This window comes from Euwallacea similis, chromosome 14 (genome assembly GCF_039881205.1).
Source record: "Euwallacea similis isolate ESF13 chromosome 14, ESF131.1, whole genome shotgun sequence".
Classification (NCBI taxonomy): Eukaryota; Metazoa; Arthropoda; class Insecta; order Coleoptera; family Curculionidae; genus Euwallacea; species Euwallacea similis.
The window spans coordinates 625,821-647,561 of NC_089622.1; the positions used below are offsets into that span (position 1 = coordinate 625,821).

Here is a 21,741-nt window from a genome sequence, read left to right on the forward strand (position 1 = left end):
GGTTAATTGATGCACTTAGTAATGTTGTATTGTTCCAATAGTCCGGGGTTAATACATCAAGACTTATGTCTTTTATAGTTTTCTAACGTGACTTTAAATTAATAATAGTCGCTGTGATTGTTCAATGTGATTTGCTTTGCGAAAGGTAAGTTGAAGCTGATTACAGGAATGAAAAATTGCATTATTTTAATATCGACGAAATACATAAAGTATCTACAAGATTTGCATGTGAGTGTTAACAGAGTCTAAAATTAGTTGTAATGTACTAACATAATGGTTTTTCGCTGCTTAACACTCACAATTTTCATAAACGAGTTTGACAATTTTCCTGCATTTCTCAGAAATATATATAATAAAAAATTAATAAATAATGTTAGTTTACTTAATTAATGATAAAGTGGAATACCAAACGGTAAAAATAGAGAAAAAAATGGAATTACCTTATGGTAAATATTACCAATAAATTGATTTACATTCATATAGCAGATGATTAAAGTTTTATCTAGTAAACATACGAGGAATTCTATACATAAAGGGAAATTTATGCTTCTAATATCTATGACTTAGTATACGTACGCATTGTTTCAAGAATTGTTGAGATTATTGAAAACATTGGAAAAAAAAGCAAATAGAATTGTCATAATGTCATGCAAATATAATTTGTCTTTAAGTAAGATGAAAAATACGTTTCCACAATACTCTCCTGCGACTGGCTTCATTTAACTTAAAAATTTAATTCTCTTTCTGATAGAGAGGCTCTATTTTCTGGACTTTTCATCTTTTTTAAACTCTACCAGAACTTAATATTTTATGAGCATTTCTAAAGCCAGTAACACATCAGAGATGTTTTAGACATATAGCATCCCAGAAAACATCTAAAGTATATTCATATATCCTTCCAACATTCGAACGGTTCTCATAGCTTGGCGAAATACCTCTGAAGATAAGAATGCCTGTTGTACAGTGTGCTCTCCAACGAATATCCATTGACATAATAGTCAATTTGATCTTGATATTCTTGGTATTTACATTGATCATTCGGATTTGGCCTTGACTGTTTAACATTGAGTTTCCTTGAAACACCCGATTTTGATAACGTGTTTATAATCGGTTTAATTACAACGATATTCACGAAATATCAACGATTTAATGCTGAAGTTAATATTATAATTGTTAACTGCATATATATAACAATAATTTAACTGACAATTTGATTAATGACTCTGTATAATTTTTATATTTCATTATGATACATTAAAGTTTGTACTAGAATAACTGTTCTCAGACAGTATTATATGTATGTATAGTGTCGGACATTTTACATTCACCATAGTATCCAGATAAATGAACTTTGGTATATTCTCCATTTTAATTTTACGTTGATTATTAAAGGTAGATTAGATATTCGACTTTACAATATACAGTCCATTGAACCCATAAAAACATAAATAATATCGATTAAACATTTTCAGGTAATAAATTGGAGAAATAAGGAGCATAAAATTCAAAAACGATGTTGTCAAATTCCATTTGGTACACGAAATATGGAGAAAAAATGATCTTATTTAACCGATCTTTTAACTTAAACGGTTTAAGAGATTTCAATAAAGAAAGTAACGGAAATAAAAATAATAATAAATTTCTATGCTTCATTTTGCATTTCAAGGGTAAATGCAAGACCAAAGAAGAAATTAATTCATGATCTAAGAGAATGAGAAAATGCGAATATAACTACAAGAAAAAATTAGATTTTGCTTATACAATTTACAACCTGATCTAAATGAAAAGATATCGAAATTTTGATCCACTACAACTAGGTTTTAAAGATGGTTCTTATAAGCAGATAGATATTAATGTGTACGTACATAAAAGCTGGTCTCAATATTATCATTATTTCTGTTAGTGGATGAAAACAAACAATATTGAGTATTTCCTTGGAATTGCTAACTATTATTTATCTTAGGAATATAAGCCTGTTTAACAGGAATTTCCTTTAAAATACAAACATTACGTGATTCAACTTAGTACGTAGGCAATACTCGATTGCAATGTCGCTGGCTTAATAAAAGATATTAATTGTATTGTTTTCGATTAATTTTTATTCCCACCACGTACTAACGACAACCAAATCAAGATAAAACTATAATTTTAACCCAAAGTAATCATCATCGGTTAAAAATTGTACTTAAATTTGGCTGTCCTAGCAGTAGAGTTTAGAATGTTATCACGAAACAGTACGGTTGTGTTATTGTGTGCTATTTTCATTTTAAGGTAAAATATGAATAGTACTACTTAGTGATAATTATTATGGTTTTTGTTTAAAATTAGTACACCAAATAGATATTTAATACCACATAATTTATTGCGGATATTAAGTTGTAAGGTAGGAAATATTGGCTCCTATATCTTATGGTATGTGCGAAATTCTACATATCATGCGGTTCCTGCTAATGAAAATGATTATGGAGATAATTATGATTTGGTTAAATTCCATATACAAAGCAAACTTTAACGTAGAAGTGCTTACTTAGATGCTTTTAACTGCATAGTAATATTCATATAATATTCACCCAATAGTCCAGAAAATATTACGTTTGAAAATATATTTGGAAATTCGATTTTAATTTGGAATATTGGAATGTAAAGAAGAGTTAAATACTTTATATTGATTGAAAAATGCAGATAACAGAATATAAACTTTCTACTTCCAAGTTTAAACTTTATATATGAACTTCAGTGATTTTTAACAACTGATTAAAATGAATTAAAGTCATTATATAGATAATTAAGGTTTCGTAGACACATTTGACTGTTCCAAATGTTCCAGATTTATCAAATTACTTTCTCATAGGAATAGGAAATTTGAAACTCATTTTCCAAGCAATTTAAAACTCCTGCATGGCTGGTGTGCCAGGCATCTCTTTCATCTAGATCTTAGGAGTTCTTATCCAGATGTTCATATTTCTGGAGTTCAAATTTTTAAGTAATATAATCACGCCAGAGTTAGTAGGAACTCGTTAAATTGATGAAAAGCGGAGAGATGATGAAACAATAATAAATATAAATAAATCCTAGATAGAGAAATGTTAAGAACTCTTCAAAGAGTGAGTTCGGTTAAATATGTGTATATCTTGTCAAAGCCAACGTTAATAATGATTTCCTCACGATTCACGAGAATGTATTGCTCATCATACACGAACAATCATATCTTTAAGCAACCTCCACACTTGAAATTTGATTCCAGTTTTTCTCAATGTCAAACTGCAAGAATCCTAGGAATCTTCCCCACTCCAGGAAAAAGCCACTACATTTTGGAAAGCACCCTGATGAAGGCATTGGTTGATGCAGGTCACGATGTCACCATTGTTAGCCCTTTTGAAGAGGAGCATAATTCAAAGGGTAACGGCACTTATCGGCAAATAGTGTTAACAGGGATTGCCGAAGCTCAAAAAGGTATACAAACAGCTATTTATGGCTGAAAATAAGAAGAAATTAATTAGCTTTGACTGGGTCAAATTTCCAGGAATATTCTGATTACCTAATCTATAATTTTTTAATACATGAAATTGCGTCATTAGGGTTTAAACTTTTTAAAAAATTTACTTAAAATAAGTATTGAAACTTTGCAAATTGGAGAGGTAATTGAAGCGTATTGTTTTCTAATGAAGCTGCATTCACTACAAATTCTGATAAAATGTGCAAAATAACTAGAGTCCAATGTAGATTTTATCTTGCAATTTTGAAGAGCTCTCAGAAAATAATTAAACAATGAAAAAAATGTACTTTATTATTGATTTATTAATAACAATAAAGCGATAATCAAATTGATAAGGATTTGAAGAGGAGAGTTTAGCAGGCATGACATACAGAAATATCAGATTTACAAGGAATAGTAAATACATATATGTAATAAATATTTTGTGACAATTAAAAAATTCTCTATTGTTCGTTTTTTGATTTCTTTTCGAACCATAATGTTTTTCTTCTGATTTATATAGAGCGCAGAAAGGCCATCAACCTCTTCGAAAGAAGGTACATCAACCCCTTAGTCGCCATCTACATCATGAATAAAATAGGACTAAACCAAACTGAAAGCACTTTAAGCCACGAAAACTTCCAATCCCTGATTCAGTCAGGAGAAAAATTCGATGCAGTTATCGTAGGCCAGTTTATGAATGATGCTTTAAAAGGAATGGCCCACCACTTTGGAGGACACCTTGTGCTGTTCAGTACAGTCGGAACCAGTACCTGGGTACGCAAGTAATAAAACTACTAATCAAACTGAAAATAAATGGTAATGTCCCGCAGGTTAATCATTTAGTAGGGAACCCTTCAATACCCTCTTACACCCCAGAGATGATCCTCGGCTACCCGGCTAAAATGACCTATTTCCAGAGAATGAAAAATGCACTCTTTAACATTGTGTATAACATCAACCAGAGATTTGTCTTTTACCCAAGACAGAACTCTCTTCTGAAGAAATATGTTCCCAATGCAATAGACTTACATGATGCCTTGTTCAATGTGTCATTAGTGCTTTTGAACACCCATGAGAGTATTGGGTTCTCCACTTCGACTGTACCATGCATGAAAGCTATTGGTAAGTGATGCCTGTAGTTGAAGAAATTATTAATGAATAAAAAAACTTAAGGTGGTTTTCACGTAAATGCCCCCAAAAAGCTCCCAGAAGATCTGCAAGAGTTCCTAGATGGGGCAGAAAATGGAGTAATCTATTTCAGTTTGGGGTCAAATGTGAACACCAATCATCTCCCTGCAGAGACCAAACAGGCCATATTGGAAGTATTGTCGGGAGTGAAGCAAAGGGTTTTGCTTAAGTTTGAAGATTCCTCCCTGAACTTGCCTGAGAATATTAAAGTGGGAACGTGGTTTCCACAGCAAGACGTTTTAGGTAAGAATATAGTTTTCGAATATCACAAGTGGCATATTTATTTTATAGCTCACCCCAATATGAAACTTTTCATAACCCATGGAGGCTACGCAAGTACCATCGAAACAGTACATCACGGGGTACCAATAATTGCTATTCCAGTATTTGGAGATCATAAAATGAATGCTGTTTATGCCGAAACTAAAGGGTTTGGAAGAATTCTGCCTTGGCAGGAAATAACCAAAGAGAAATTTTCTAGTATGATAGAAGAACTTCTTTCGAATCCAGAGTAGGGCTTTAATCGTTTTAGCTTAAACTAAAATTATTACTATTGCTTTCAGATATAGTAATACCATTAAAAGGAACTCAGCTCTACTTCGAGACAGAGAAGAGCATCCTTTGAAGACTGCAGTGTATTGGATCGAATACGTCTTGAGACACAATGGAGCTCCTCATTTGAGGGTGGTTTCACTTGAGTTATCTTGGTATCAGTATTATTTGATAGATGTGTATGCTCCTATAATTTTAATTTTTTATTTCTTGATTAGAAATTGCATAAGGCGATATTCTAACAAGAGAAAAGAAAAACTAAAAACAGCTTAAAAAACAAAGAATTTTTATATTATTTATTTATTTTCGTCTCTGTTGTATTGATTATTTTAAAGTTATGAACTTTAGGACATTAATTATTTACGCTCGTAGTTTACAGGCGTAATTGACCAAAATTTAGAAAGTTCTGAAATGTTAAATTCAATGATCAGAACTGAGCATAGCAGTGAGATGATAGAGATATTCGTGAATTAATTTTGATTTTCTCATGAACTAATTGTTCAGAAGTGTGCTCAAAATATCCTGTTCAAATTGGGTCAATGAAAAAATTCATATGAAAATATTGTGATATAGTTTACACCTCTATTCTTGAAGTTTTACATAGATAGTGCTTCAATATTTTAATACTTACTCATCTAGTTTCATAGGTTAATTGGGTTTTAGTGTATGTTTAATCTAAGTAATAAATCATCATATAGATTATAGTTTAAACTCATCCAAATACAATTGAAGTTCTAAACCGCAAATGGAAATTAATAATAACATATAACTATCAGAGATTTATTCCTTAATTAAATTTCCAGAATTTCGAAGAATTTAGGAGAAATCTCGGGAATCCTGTGAAGAAATGATAAAAATAATTTTCGTTTTGAAGAATTCCTGATTGAATTTCTAGGATCAATCTTTATAGGATCCAAATCAATTGATAAGTGACAAACAACAGCACCAGCGAGTTACGAAACATTCCAAAGGATTTCGAAAATTTGAGTGCTAAAATCTCGGAAATCACTGGCATAGTTGAATCAAAAAGACACATCTCAGTGGGCTCTACAAAAATACACGAACTTGGGTGCATTACCTCTTTTAGTTTCTGAGATACGTAGTCACTTATCTAAATCGAAATTCCTACCCAAGTATTTTCAAAAACTTAACACATCGACTACCAGGATGGACGGCGATGTCTTGTACTCACACGCTTTGCAGCTCCAGAACAGATATGATCATCCGTCATATTTAATAACGATTTTGGGTTCATAAACATTTGTATCTTTGAATATTTCATTATTAATTTGTCAATTTGATGTTACCGTTACTACGGATGCTACCCGAGCCAGCCTTTGCAATATCCAGAGGACTGGCAAGGAGAATGCATTCAGAATGAGGGAAAAAAGAAGCCTGAACTTACCCAAGAAAGTAGACTTTCTGAAATATGGATTTATCATACTCAAAAATCCCTTGAATAATGCGAATCTCCTTAATATTAACGAAGTGTAGCATTATCTAAAGCCTCGTAGAAATAATGAATATATTACAGCAATTTATTATACCAACACACAGCTCTATTCTTTTTTCTTTTTATCACCAGCACTCTTTCCCTTCTTTTTGCACACTAGACAAAACTATTTGAAGACAATAAATGGTATACCAAAAATTACTCCAAAGATAATCCCAAAGACATTTAACATATAATACTGATAAAAAAGCAAATTAATTCCAGCAACCCTTAAATGGGGGACTCCATGGTGTCGCACTACATATTTGATTCAATAATCAGCAATTTTTATGGGTTTTATGGGTCTATCACCCAAAATCTGAGCACCTCGTTGAGCACTTTGGTGGTATCTATAAAAAATTGGAAATTTTAACAGGAAATGCTGCAATTCTTATAAAATATTTACAACGAATTGCTTAAAACTTCATCTAATGCGCTAATAAGGGATTCTTCAGTTAACTGAGAGAAAGGCAAAGAGAGTCCGATGTTCTTAGCTTTCACTCTGGCCGCATTTAATTTCTGATCTCCATAGATTGGAAATGTTAATACTAGCACTCCAAAGTTGATTGTTTCAATGAGACTTAACAATCCACCTTGGGTGATAAAGAGTTTGCAATTAGGGTGATCTGAAATGACCAAATCACCTAATGCAATTTCTTAAAATTATCCATATCTACTTAAAAATACTTTGCTGGGGAAACCATTTGGAAATGAAGACGTTTTTAGGCTTATTCTCCAATTGCTCTTCATCCCATTTCCACAAGATTTTCTCTTTCCTTGATCCCAAGACTCTCAAAATCAAATCCTTCTTTGCTTTAGGCATGGTCGAAGGTATAAGATTTGAGCCCATACTGAAATAAATTACTCCCTCTGCGGCACCATCCATGAACTCTTTACATCTTTCAGAAGCTCGTTCGGAGGTGTAATGTGATATCCTCCAATTTCAAAAGCATTAGGAACTAGGACGATTGCATCGTAGAAGCTCTCATGAGAATTGACTAGAACCAAGGAAACATTATAGAGAACATTCTCTAGAGGAGGTGCCTCAGGCACATATTTCTTCAAAATTGAATTCTGTTTGGGAAAATAGTAGGTATTCATAAGGAAGTCATAGACCAACCCAAAAATCAAATTGTATAATCTTTCGTAGAAGGTCATCTCGCTTGTGAAGGGAGTAAGGGTGTCAGAAATATAGCTGGGATCCGCTGGGTTTGCCACGAAGGTGTTGACCCATCACACAGCTCCCTGGGTACTAAACAGTATTAGTGGAGCTTTGAAATGGTAGCTAAAATATTTAAAGGCATCATTGAAGAATTGCTCTACAATTACAGCATCGAAAGTTTCATTTGAAGAAGTGAGGAGAGTCTGGACTTTTCTGCTTCTCAGAGTTGTTTCAGTTAATGTTGGTCCGATGAAGGTTAACAATCGAAATAGCGTACCAAAAGCTGAGCTTGATTCCATGTCAAACATGTTCTTTTTCTTTTGGAAATTCTGAGCTAAAAATTCGGAGTGTTAATTTGATGTGATAAAATATCTATACTGAACTAACAAAAGAGCCTAAACTCATCCAATATTATTGGCCTAAAACCTTCAGGAGGAGGTTCCTTTTCCGCGAAGGAAGAAATCAAAGTGATTTCATGGCCAAGTCGTGCTAGTTCATTGCCCAGAATGTGATGGCTTTTTGTTGAATGAGTGAACCTTAACAATAACTTCAAACTCTTCACACTGTTTACTGACAAAGAGATCACCACAATGGACACTAAATAATTTATTACTGGATTCTTCATATTTTGGGACGTTAATGAGGAATTCGATCGATCATTGCATTACGAGTAGCTAAAGAGTATCTGCATCATATATCTGCGATGACATATCTAATTAGCCATCAGTTTTTGAACATTCCTACACATTTCGTATAAGATTATGTGTAGTCTATTTGAGAAAATCAAATATTAGCATTAGCTGCTTGATAGCAGATATTACATAAAATTAAAGAAATGCTTTATAAGGGATTTTAGATTGGGCCCAGGTCGTTAATCGAATTTTATCTAGAGCTGGAAGCATCAAATGTTATATGATTTCAATTTTAAATCGTGTTACTTTTGAGTGTGATTAGAATAAAACAAAATCTCAATGAAATCATTAAATCTTCTCACATTTTAGCGATATTTACTTCCATATTAGTCTGTATTACTTAAAAGGAATTAATTTCATTTTTTAAAAGTATATTACCTTATTCTAATGATTTAGCTCACTAATGGCTCTAAACCAAACATTAATTCCCTAGTTTAAAAATATATCCAAATGTACAGAAACTTTGTGACATTAATATTCTATGGTTGTTTACAACGTCAAAGACTATGGTCTGCACCTACTGATTAGGAACTTGTTCTTGACCCTAACCATTGAGGTATACAGGTTAGAAGCAACGATAGCGCTCATTCAAAAAATCATATTAGGACTTATACGGACATGCCCTTTACTGTTATTGTCCTAGAGAAATCAACTTATTGGCCCCACGACCAATGACGTGGGGAGTGGGGGTAAACCATTTCGTGTCCCCGACCAATCGAAAACAAAACGAGGCCGGAATATTGCAACCTACAATGTTAGGCTGTTATGCCATGTACAGTAATTGACGAATATTATTTCACATGAAGAGAAATTTATACACAGTCTACCTTATACTACTACTTATAGTTACAACCTTTTTGATCATCAACAGTTCTCATGGACCGTTGATGTCTGCTCAGTGTCTGATGGACCGAGTTTTGTTTCTTGTTTCCTCTCACTTTACTACCTCTACGATCTTATCCATGTAAGCCCAAGTTATTTCACCTTGCTATTTGCGCACACTAGTAATGATATAGGAAACATTTGCGCATTTGTTTATTAGTAAGTATCTGTATTTAACTCTGCGCCCACATGCACGAAAGTATTGTATAATATAAGTGTATAAGAAGGCGTTTAATGACGGCGCAAGTGTTCATTCAAACCCTGTTTCTCCAGAACACGTCTTAAGGAAAGAAAAGTTATTTAACTCTAAAGCAGCACTGTGGAAAGTTTGCATACCATCAGACACGTAAAATAAAAAAATATAATATAGAATTTCGAACTAAATCCAAAAATTCAATAATAAATGTTTTGTGTTTGAAACGAGCATGTTGAAAACTACTTCCGGCACAACCGGAAGTGTACTGATATAACCGGAAGTACCGCTATTTTACACGTGTAGAGAGTATCTTACATTGCGGTGATTGAGAGATAGGAATTTTAATTTGTATTTTTACTCATGCTACCACTCTCTTATGTAATCTATCTATTTTGCATAGCATGAGGAAATAGAGCAACGAACTGCCATCTAATGTGTTTTGCCTATCTAACAAATTGCTTCAACCTCCAAAGGGAGCTTTCTCGTTCATAGTTCATGCTAGCTGTTAACAGTCGTCGCTATTTGAGGACGCTGTGTATAAGTTTCTGTGACGAAACATAGATGGCACTCGCATGAAAGTGTACAGTTTTTTGTAATATACTTGTTTCATTATACACCATAATTATGTCGTTATTGATTATGCGAGATATTCGCTGATTTGAATGTACAGGTTAAAATTGCGTTCAAAAGAAATCTTGTTTTAAAGAAAACTGTTTTCCTATATGGCAATGAATATAAAAAAATGATTTCCTAATAGATAATGCACTAATGACTCATCAACTGGCGAAGAATATTTACCCTCATCTTGAGCTGCTCCCTGATCATTCTGATTCACAAAAATCATCATCTGCGTCATTAAATTCAAACTCGTTGGAATTTCAAAGACTTGTGGCGATGCGTTAATAAATATCCCGTTCCAGACAAAATTTTATCAGAACAGAGCCAGAAGGTGCTGCACGTCGTTCAGTGTTCATTTTAAATTATTTACTTAAAACAAGAATAACAGAAACTTGATTGCTTACCTGATTGCACAAACCGAAGACCTAAGGAATTTAATATTCCGAGCGAGCATGCGTGGACACCACAGCGGTAAGTTTTAAGCTATCTTAAGAGACACATACGGTGCCAAAACACGTCGTCGTGCGTAAAAATAAATTTGAACCGCATATATCACCCATGATACCTGGAGCCTGGAGGGGTTAAGAGGGATGTCCTTCAATTTCCTAAGTGCCATTACATAAATGACGAATTCAATTACAGATCCTGCTGATCTAAGATCTTCAATGCAAATAAATTTAAATAGCGATACTTACCTAAAAGTTAGTTCAAATTTATCGCGTATCCACTTCCATAGAAAATATACGACAATGTAACCGGAACCATAAATTAGCAGTAAGTGCACTTGAACCTACGTATAAAAGATTGGAACTGCATGTTTATGTGGCTAGCTGTCATTCGCAATTTTAGAGAAAAGTCGTAACAAACCGAGCTCATAAAGCGACCGAACCGACAGTATATGGCAGGAAAGACTTATTGGACCAGGAAAAGTAATCCCGGAGAGTAATAAAAAGCAGACAACGGTTGAATCCACTACCCCTCAAAGATTTATAAAATCCCTTAAACATAACAATAGAGCGGCAGTTGGCATCGCATAAAACAAAAGCTAACCGCTATTTCTTACTCCAATTTTCCGTGTTGCTCATTTGTTTCCGCGCCATGTTTGAAAAATTGATGTGACGTCGACAAAGACGAAAGACTAACAATCAGATCGGGCAAGCGATAAGGGATTTTGCTTTAAGCGAAACAAGGACCGATCCGGTCCTTGTCGGGTGAGGTATGGCCCTCCGACCAACCGCATGAAGAAGAGGAAAGAAAATAAAACAGGAAAACGGATACACAATACTACGGTGGAATACGAAATCAGTTAAATGGCTTCAGGAACTCGGAGGAGACTATAAAATATTATTGATCTAATCTTGGAATTACGAGCAGTTTTTCGGTTTACTTGGGCACGAACGCCTTTATTATTCTTCTCCACAATGAAATCCTTAAATATCCAATAAGGATCAAAAAACGCATTTTCGCCAATGTTGTCCATCCAACGAGCAATCATCAAAATCAATTACATTCTACAAAACCGCAATGCCTCCTTGGACACAGCACCATCATCAGAGGAACGGGGACCTGCTCATTATTTTCCCATCAAATCGATGAAAGAAATAAAATAGCATTCGATTTTTTATTTCAATAACAGTTGAACGAAATACGACAAAATGACCGGTCGTGGTATGATTAAATCCAAATGATCCTTTCTTGTAATGGCTTGGTAATTTTGATCCATCTTGAAAATAACAACCTTATAAACCTCTAAGTATGGCCGTATAAATGGTTCTAACGACCTTTTAAAGTGTGGAGACACCAGTTTTTAATCGGTTCCCTAAACGAACAGTGTTTCGACGATTAGGGCTTGATTACATGTAGAATTGATGTTCCGTGCCCGGTTATTACGGGAGAGCAGAGGGTTAAATTCGGTCACGAAATTGATGTTATTACAGTTTAGAACTACCATTTCCAGGAAAAAAGCTTAAATGTTGTGAAGGTTTTTAATGAGGGTTAGAGTTATGATTTCCTCAAATACAACGGAAATAGAAGTTGCAGCGTTGAACAGATCATTTGTGTACATCGTTTCCTTCGATACAAAAGATCTAAGGCATCTCACATATTGGCATCGCTCGAGCGATGGACACCGCACGTTGCGCCTCCCGCCGCGGTTAATTATCGCGCGGTACTCGGCCGCCATGCGAACGAACACTCATTTAAAATGTATTGGCAGATGCTTCTTGCGGGCGGCATCGCTCAGGAGCGATCGCTCGTGCGGTGCCAATTTATTCGAAGACTAACTCTCACCATTCACAGGTTGTATAAATTAGACGCACCCTTATCAATGAAATACGAATACCAGAATTACAGGTTTCGTTCCATATTTTTCACGTATAACTGGAAGCTTAGTGGTAACCTGGTTGCGTTGACGTAAGCCGCGAGACGTAAGGACATCATACAATATCTACTATAGAAACTTGACGATACGTCTTACGACTTTCGTTAAATAAACTATAAATCTAACTTTGCGGATTTAAGTCGAATGATCCAATATCAGTACTGTCGTAGAGGGGCTCTGAAGCGTCATTATATCACCGACTCGCCCACGAATGATACGCTCACTAACGAAAATGTATGAATCAGGACAGGTGCTTGAAGCTTTAGGATTTTTTTCGGGCGCACTTTCTTTCTGCGCCATTTTGAGGATTCTTTTCCTATTCATCCTGATACAGGAAAAGCTTTTTGTACACGCAGATGCGCTCCTTTCCAGTGTTTTTTTTGTATAACTTCTAAATGCCTCGCGGCCATAACTTACTGTTATCAATGGCTGTTCATATATTATGTATGTATATGCAAGGAGCACGAATAATAGAAGAGAGAAATAAATTACTCCGGTCTGCTATTAAGTTAATTAGCAGTTTGATTTGACGTGGAACCCTTTTTGCATCGGCTGCGCTCAAGAACCGCGATTGGTTAAAGTCCCGATCTCGCCAAGAAAATAATTAACTTTAATGAGCAGTTGAAAACGGCTAACGTAACTTCTTAATGCTAAATTATTAACTTTATACATGGGCAATTGCCTGCGATTGTCGATTTGTTCGTGATATCGAAGACGTTTTTCATAAGCGGCGATACTGAGGCTCTCCCACAATCATTCTCTTTTAAAGGTAATAACGCAATGACTCCAATGATAGGTTGGGCGATTGCAAGGCTGAATTAACTATTAACAATAGTTTGATCATCAATTCCAAAGGTAATTCAAAGTGAAAGGTTATTCTGATTGATGCTTTTTCTTTCTCAAACTCATTTTCAAGTTTTACGTCACGCCCAAGTATAGGGCCCTTAAATTTTTAATCCCCTCTTTTTTGGCCTCATTGTAGCTTCCATTTTAATAATTAGCCCACCAGCGGGGGACGTCTCACGGCTCCGATAATATTCAGAAACTGTATAAAGTCAACAGGAGCAGTTTAAATCTTTATCAAATATTTATGCAACCCTTTTTAACTTCAATTAACTGAATGACTTTATATTGTCCAGATACGAAGCGGGGGCGATAAAACTTGCTCGGTTTTGCAGTTAATGGATTTGCCGTTAGAACTGTTTTATAGGGAGCTTGTTAAGGTTTGTATTTAACCGAAATATTGAGGATTTTTTAAATAAATTGGGTATATTTTAAGATTCTTTCACCATTAAAATCCACAGAAGTATAACCGGTGAACCAGGTCATATGACTCCTAATAGCTCCTCAAAGACTCATTTTTTACAATAAAAATGTCACTCCAGGTTTATCAGCCGAATCGGAGAAAGGTGCATTAATCACTTTCGCTTCATTTCGATGCTATTGATTTAATTCTGATGCTTCGATTTGGATTAATGCAAAATTAGAGAATTTTTTCGTTCGGATCTCCAGATTTGTTCCATAAAAATTTTATGATCCATTAAGGCAAGTGTGTGCCAGGTGCATTCGGCTTTTTCCAACGACCTTGGACTATCTTTTTTTACATTAAATATTAGATAGGTTTAATACAAAATTTCTGGCTTTGGATTCGGTTCAATTCTGGCTAGCACAATTTATTCAATTTTTTCTGAAATTTTTGTATAATTTCGCTATTTTTAACAATTTTTAATGGTTAAATAGATTTTTTTCTGAACCTCCGTCCACAAAATTCTCTCAAGCCAATCAACAACAACAAAACAAGACACTTTAATAAGCAAAATAACGAAAACGCAAGGGAATGAGATATAAAAAATTTCCTTTTCAAGTAAATTATTTTCGCTTTTTGTTTCCATATATTTTATCTGCATTTATTGCAGAAATCTTTAAAAAACCGGTTATTTATCGACAAATTATAAGGTGTTTTTGCCTTATTTATACATCAGTAGATGTAATTAATTACTTTACCTATTCTTATGCGAATTAAATTACAAATGGTTTTTCACAGCTCAATCACAATTGCCATGTTTGCAATGCCAAAACCATACTCAAAAATTAAATCTCCTGAAATGCCATTCTTTGACCGAATAATTTACGATAAGGTACCCTAAGACATAAACCGTAACTCCCTTTAAAACTTAATCTCAAGGCCTTATACCGATACCTTTTGGTCAGTTATCTCTTTTACAGATCGTTAACATTTTTATTCGAGCTGTTATAATCATTTTTAAAACCTCGTAAAATGTTATACGTCTCAAAAACAATAAACGGTGTATCCCAAGTCGTCACATTAAATCCTCTTAATTACACATGCATTCATTAATTCGCGGTATAGTAATTAATTTGGCTCGAATTAAACCACTCCTGATGGCCTTTTCTTGTGCGGAATCTTATAGCCTAGAGGCAGTTCTGTGAAATTCCATGAGGAATTTGATAAGACTGATGGCGCCGTTGTTAGAGGACAGAAGATTGGGGATAATGGAGCTCAACTACTCCTAAATTTAGTTATGTTTATAAATAGTTTATCCCGGGGACACTAATTTTGCGAGACACCTTTTTAATTTGCCAATGACCCCAGTGGAAATCAGGCTTTAATAGCCCAAGACAGCGTTGAGTAAGGAAGGCCCACATGGTCGAGGCACTCCTAATGCACTTTGCTTGTTAACCGATTATCAGCTCTAAAAGTGTTTAAGAGTTAAACAGACAGTTACACGCTTGTAACAGAGTCTTTATGAGCCTTTGTTGTCGATTTTATTGTCTCGAACTGACTACTTAAAATATGTTTATAATACCTTCTAGGTTAAATATACCAACGAAAATCCGGTAACAGGTAAAGGGACAAATATAAGTTCATTTCTGCCCACTCAAGTCACCGCAAATTGCCCTTTTGGCTCAACCAAACATGAATTTAGTCAAACTAGGCAGGTGGTCGATTTGCGACAAGACATGATAATAAATACGTGCGATGGAAGTTGGGTTTGCATCACGACCATAACCCAAACCCAGACCATTATCAACCCTATATTAAATTATTATGGGACATTTTCGGTTGCGTGTTTCGGTATCTCTACCTCATGGTTGAGGGAAACGTTAAGGTTCTATTAACAAAGAAGATTTCTGTTGATTATGTTGGTTCTCAATTATTATTGAGTCATTATTACGAGTCCCTTATATTCATAAATTAGCTGCTGCTATTGTTAAATTTAAGCAAATTTCCTGCCTGCCACTGAAGTACATCTCTTCTCTGGAAAAATACGGATCTGAAGTCTGTTATGCATTTAAGGAAAATTGCGTACATTAAGATTAAAGTTGCATAAAGCGATCCCCACAAAAGTAGGGAGAACACAAAAGAGGGCCGAGAAGATGGTTTGACTGGCAATTTCTTACTGAAAAGTAGCAATTCCCTAAGCCATACCAAAACGGAGGCAATACCAGAATACAAATCGGATAAAGAACCTAATTTAGTTAGCACTTGACCTGCCGGAGGCTGGCAAATAAAGCAATATTAAAGTTTAGTACTTTTAGCTCTGAGGGTCCTATTTCGTCTTGTAAATATTTTATTTATTTTTATTTAAGTTTGGTGCACAGATTTCAGAACTTCTACAGGGGTTGATCTCGATTGGAATATTTGCTTCTATTGAGGCTCATTGACGATCAGAGGCTTAGAATGGAATATGCCAAATGGCTGGTCAAATCGGAAAAACTCAAAATATCAACAAGAGTTGTTCAAAACAAAGCAACAATAATCGACCAAACCTTTTTTATCGACCAAAGCTATTTTATGTGAAAACCAAATTTTTAAATTCTATCGATGAAAATTCGCCAGAATTTGGATTGAAATCTTCTCTCAAAATGCATGAAATAATTACATTTTGACCAACGTTCTTAAATTTTTAAATGCTATTTTTGATTTGGATGAACCTTTTAGTCCGATTTGCATAATTTCGGAGGTCTAAAACGAATTTGAACAGATGTTTAATTTATAGATTAATTTTTACAGTCCTATAACTATAATTATTTGTTTTTATGGCACATCTACATCCTCTGTGGGCCGCGTTTGGGGAGCTTTCAGATTAAGAATGTCTCGCTATTTATTGCTCACATCCTTACCTTAGTTCATGATTCATGACCAGAATCTTCCGAATTAATTTAGCAAAACGATGATACATCTGGATGCAAATAAACTGCTAAAAATAGCCGAAATCGGTAATTTTTGGTAATTTTTAAGACACGCAGATTTCTATAGACATGCAGGTTGGTTATTATGGCAATTTTTTTGCAAGACCTGTACTTAGAAATCCCTTTAACTTTTTTCATAAAACAAAAATGACTAAAAATCTGTCCCACTCTATCCATCGGCGCATTTAAAGGTTGTTAGAAAGAAAGTTGTAGCAATGAAAGGCAGTTAGTTAAGGTTTGGATTTCATTTTTCGTCACCCTATTCAATTCTGAATAAAAATGCATATGCTTCCGCTAATGATTCCTCGAATAATGAGCTTTTACCTTCGCATTCTTTATTGAAATTTACTGAAACCTTTCTGACATATTGCACAACAGTCTCTCAAAATGAAATTAAAAAATTGGCCATTAGTTCTTTCTCTCTCCGTGTAAATAATGTATCTACACAAAGTACAGAGTTTAATTGAACAATCTGTAAACCAAAACAGTTTTTTCCAATTGTCAGTTTGTTTTAAGGCACTATAGAAAGCCTTTCAATAATTGATGGGACACATTTTATACAAATGGTAGTATGAAGTTAACGCCGTTAAACTGGGGGTGAGCAAATATCAAAATTTGTCCCCGGGGTAACATTGTTCCCTGCATGCTCTGCTTCGGAGCGGGCCATATTTTTCCATCAAGCGCCATTTTTTTTTCTAAACCGAGTGAAAATAAATTGATGTTTTTATTTTCACGTCAATTTAATTTATCATTGGACAGGGCGATTTCTCTGAGAAGTTGAGCTAATAGAAAATTAAAATCTGTCTTCGTGTACTATGTTAAATATATGCTAAATATGGGATATATGGAATTTTTAGCGTTATTTAACTTAATTAAATTTTCTATTCAGTTAAGCTAAGAAATTACTGTGCAAGTTATACGGTTATCAACTGTCATACTTCACACACCAAAAATACAAAGGAAACTCAGATGAATAAAAAGAGAATGTACACACGTGTAACATATAGCAAACTCATCAGTATCTTTTTTCTCTGTGATCGTTCAGAACAGTTTTATCAAATTCTCTATCATTCAATGTAACTTTGGTTACCACTTACGCCTACTCAGATGTAGTATCTTCGAGCCTTTTCATGTTCGGATTTTGACGCACTACCACTACATACATATGTAGCTATCTGAGCATATATAGTGCACGCCAAACAAAAAGTCTCGCACGTCATCTATGACGACATAACATGGCCACATTGATTATGTTGATCTCGGAGGCAATACACAGGGTAAGTAGGGATTTTTCTTTTAACATGATATAGACCTCAAAAAACTAAGCAAAATCTTTATGCAACATTTTTCCGAAATCTCAAAAATAACCGAATTATGCGCATATGAGTTTTAATATTATATATTTCTGTACAAAATCTAAATCCGTCCCTGCCTAAAATGGCAAATGCAACGTAAAAGGAAAAAAAATCTCACAAAAAATTATCAATTATTGTAAAAATGTAAACAACATTCAATGTTTACTGTTTTTATGCAGTTTACTGTTTATGTTTGTGCAGATTTAATAATCGGCGGCGAAGCTTGGCTCCAGCTGTTATTTTGAGAAATATAAATACTATTAAATTAAAAATGGCCGTTAATTAATCTAATAACAAAATGGTTGATATGCTGTTGTACGCCGATCGTTTTCCATTAAAACATGATCCTGATGAACTCTTAGATTTATTTAACTTATTGGGAGAGGTCTCGAGACCGGAAATTAAAAAGTAAAGCATGATAGATATTCTGGAAAATCTAGGCCATCTCAGATGGTACAGACTGAGGAGCATGTTTTCGATATCCCTGAAAACGATCCACCAATGGCGACAATTTTGAACACCCTTTGTAGCCAGTCCCGGAGTGAGTAACGACAGGTAAAGGTTTGGCATTTCTTCACACTTTCATACACGCATATTTCGATTGCTTTTGAGATTTCGAAAAAATATCACATAAAGATTCTGTTTAGTTTCTCGCGGTCTAAATCGTGTTAAAAGAAAAACCCCTACTTAAGATACACTCTGTATATCAAACTTATTTAGTTCTCATTATCATGCGGAGGTAAAACGTATTAATCATTAAAAATATAATGAATATGGTCAGAAATTTAGATGTGACGTCATTTAGCTAAAATTCGATAATTTCAATGAGATGTAAACATGATCACTGGAAAAATTTTAAACCGACAGGGTTGCCGTCAGTCGCAAACTCATGCTTGTTTATGTGTTGATCATTAGATAAATGGAGTTTGATTTACTTACACAATAATAAAATACTTGAATTAAAAAGATGTTTTTATTAAATCTTACGATTGACTGTCTTGAAACAAATTATATGTACATCGCCTCAAAAATTTGTTGGGAAGAATGACAACAGTGTAGGGCAGCACGACACAGCACTTTGATGACGTGAGAAACTTTTAGTTTGACGTTTACTATATACCAGTAGTTCCTTTATCTTGGAACAATTCAAACTCTAATCCAAACCAAAATCTAGCTTCCCTCGGGAGGAACCCCAATTGAAGCCTATTGGTGGGACGGACTCTGCATGAAGCCTGAAGCCCTTGGCTTGAATGTTGTTGCCGGTCTGCTAGTTAATGTTTTCTCACAAAAAAGCTGCTAATCTCTCTTTAAGTTATTTTATCTTGGCCTCTCGCGATCAGAAAATATTTTCTACTATGAGATCACGTAAATTTCACATGTAGCCAGCAGTGGGAATTTACGCAAGAGAAATAGAAGATAAAAAGTGGGTTGTAGCTTGATCATATGCCGCGAAATGACGTTAAAATTCATTTTTGATAAATGAGCCAAGTGAGGATATGTTGCTTTATTTACTTTTATCGATGTACGTTCTTTTTTTCAACAAATTTCACAGCTGCCAGAGTATGAAATTTAAATGATTTTTCTGTATAATTTTGAAGCCTCCCGTAACTGATTTGCTTACGATAACTCACTTATTTTGGCTCTCACCAAGTGGTACATACAATTACCCTGAAGTAACTCGTACCGTGAAGTACTCGCCACTTGATAAGATAACGATGGAGGGCCGCTGGAAGTATAAGATTCATCAGTTACTAAAATGTATGGAAATTTTTAGGATCAAGAGCTAATATGCTAATGATACAGAAACGATTCTATCTCAGATAGTTCATTGTATTTGGAAAACATCTCCTAGTAGGCTAAATGTGAAGAGTTTTGGACAATGACGTATTCTTCTGAAAGATACATTTCTATATCGTATAGAACTTGATCCAGTCGTAAGCCTTTTGCCAGTCTATTAAATCTAAACAGTTTCATCGGAAACAATACATCTGGAGCTTTTCCTTTTTATGGCCTGACATAATACTGGTTTGGTATTATAACCATTCCATTGTACCATTCTCCATAAAACAACATTAAACAGTTTAATTTGCATATCTAACAACCTATTTAACTTAATAATTTATACACTAATATAACTGCATAGGAATCCTAACAGATGGCTCTTTGGCTAATAAATTTGCAAAGATCTCCGTTAATAATGGAGTCTTTGCTATATATGAAGCGTCGTCGATGAAAGCTGCACAATGTGATTCATAAAATTGGCTATTATATTCTTTTATATTTCCAGGAATAATTGTTTATTATTTATAACATTAATATACTAGCTCGATCGACATTAAGTTGGTTTTTATGCGATTCTTAACTGTCACATCGCAACCATTATTCCGCAATATAATCCTGATACTTCCTTGATCGGACTTTTTTTTGTATAGATTGATGATGATTACGATTATAGAAAGCCGGAATTCTTATGAAATAATAATGCGGGGAGTAATGTTTATGCTCTAGTAAATGAGCTTGTAATAGAATGCAATATCCTCATTTGGGTTTTTACATCGGTCATACTTTATAACATTTAGTAGAGACCCAAAAATGAATGACGAGTTTTGCGGCATTTGATGTTTATGTAAATGTTCTTATAATCACAAAAGATCAAGAAACAAGTAAAATTTAATGAGATTATTTGCCCACTTTAAAGTAATTTTGAATGACGAATAAGGAAAAGCAATGGCAAAACGCAGATTCCTCCGACACGTTCCAGTTAATTGCATTACAAAAGAGTAATTTCGTTTATTAAACAGCCGAGCAAGGATAATTGGCAATTCTAGGAAAATCAAAATGGCTCCGACGAGAAACAAAAGGAAAGAGGTTTGCCTTAAAAAAATGACAATTAATTCTTGAAACAAAACACTTGACTTGGTTGCTTTTGCTGTGAAACTGTTGGGCGGGTATAACTTGCCCGCAGCGTTTCCCGAATCGACACCGAACAGGCGATTCCTTAAAATGCAGTTTTTTACACCTACAAAACGTTAAAAATATTTGAACTTCATGATGGTTAACGGCATTCCGAGGTAGGTGCCGTTACTTCGGCATTTGCGTGCAGTTGACTAACACACCCACAAGACTGACTCGAGACTATTAGCTCTTATCAATTCTGTTCAGTGGGATCTGCTGATGACCCGAACTGAGGAGGGCTAATACCCTCGAAACTTGACTTCGCTAGTCTCCTTCAAAGCACACAAATGTGAACATAAACTAACTGTGATGGTATAGTTATTTGTTTTATAATGCGAAAAGTAGCAATTTACACGTTCGTTGAGTAAAAAACGTAATATTTTCGCTGATGCGACGCTAATTCACCCGCTGTGTGCTCATGATAAGCGTTAGATGCATTAACCAGAAAAAGCCACTCAGCTTTACATATCATTAGTTTTTTCGTAATAAATTTTCAGTTTAAAATTACACCGTGTTGTCAATGCCTAGAAGAATAAACTTTTTTCGTGAGCAATATTGATCAAGAAACCAGGCTCC

The 21,741-nt window shown here is 34.6% G+C and overlaps 1 protein-coding gene and 1 pseudogene across 1 annotated transcript; one reads left to right on the forward strand and one right to left on the reverse strand.

The window, feature by feature from the left end:
- Positions 1-1,997: 1,997 nt before the first annotated feature.
- Positions 1,998-5,964, forward strand: LOC136413377 (UDP-glucosyltransferase 2-like). The gene is made up of 7 exons (XM_066396903.1): positions 1,998-2,271; positions 3,245-3,453; positions 3,999-4,252; positions 4,309-4,600; positions 4,652-4,909; positions 4,958-5,177; positions 5,230-5,964. The coding sequence occupies exons 1-7, from the start codon at positions 2,219-2,221 to the stop codon at positions 5,489-5,491; spliced, it is 1,548 nt and encodes a 515-aa protein (XP_066253000.1). The 5' UTR covers positions 1,998-2,218; the 3' UTR covers positions 5,492-5,964.
- A 1,148-nt stretch (positions 5,965-7,112) lies between these two features.
- LOC136413630 (UDP-glycosyltransferase UGT5-like) lies at positions 7,113-8,497 on the reverse strand (annotated as a pseudogene).
- Positions 8,498-21,741: the final 13,244 nt, after the last annotated feature.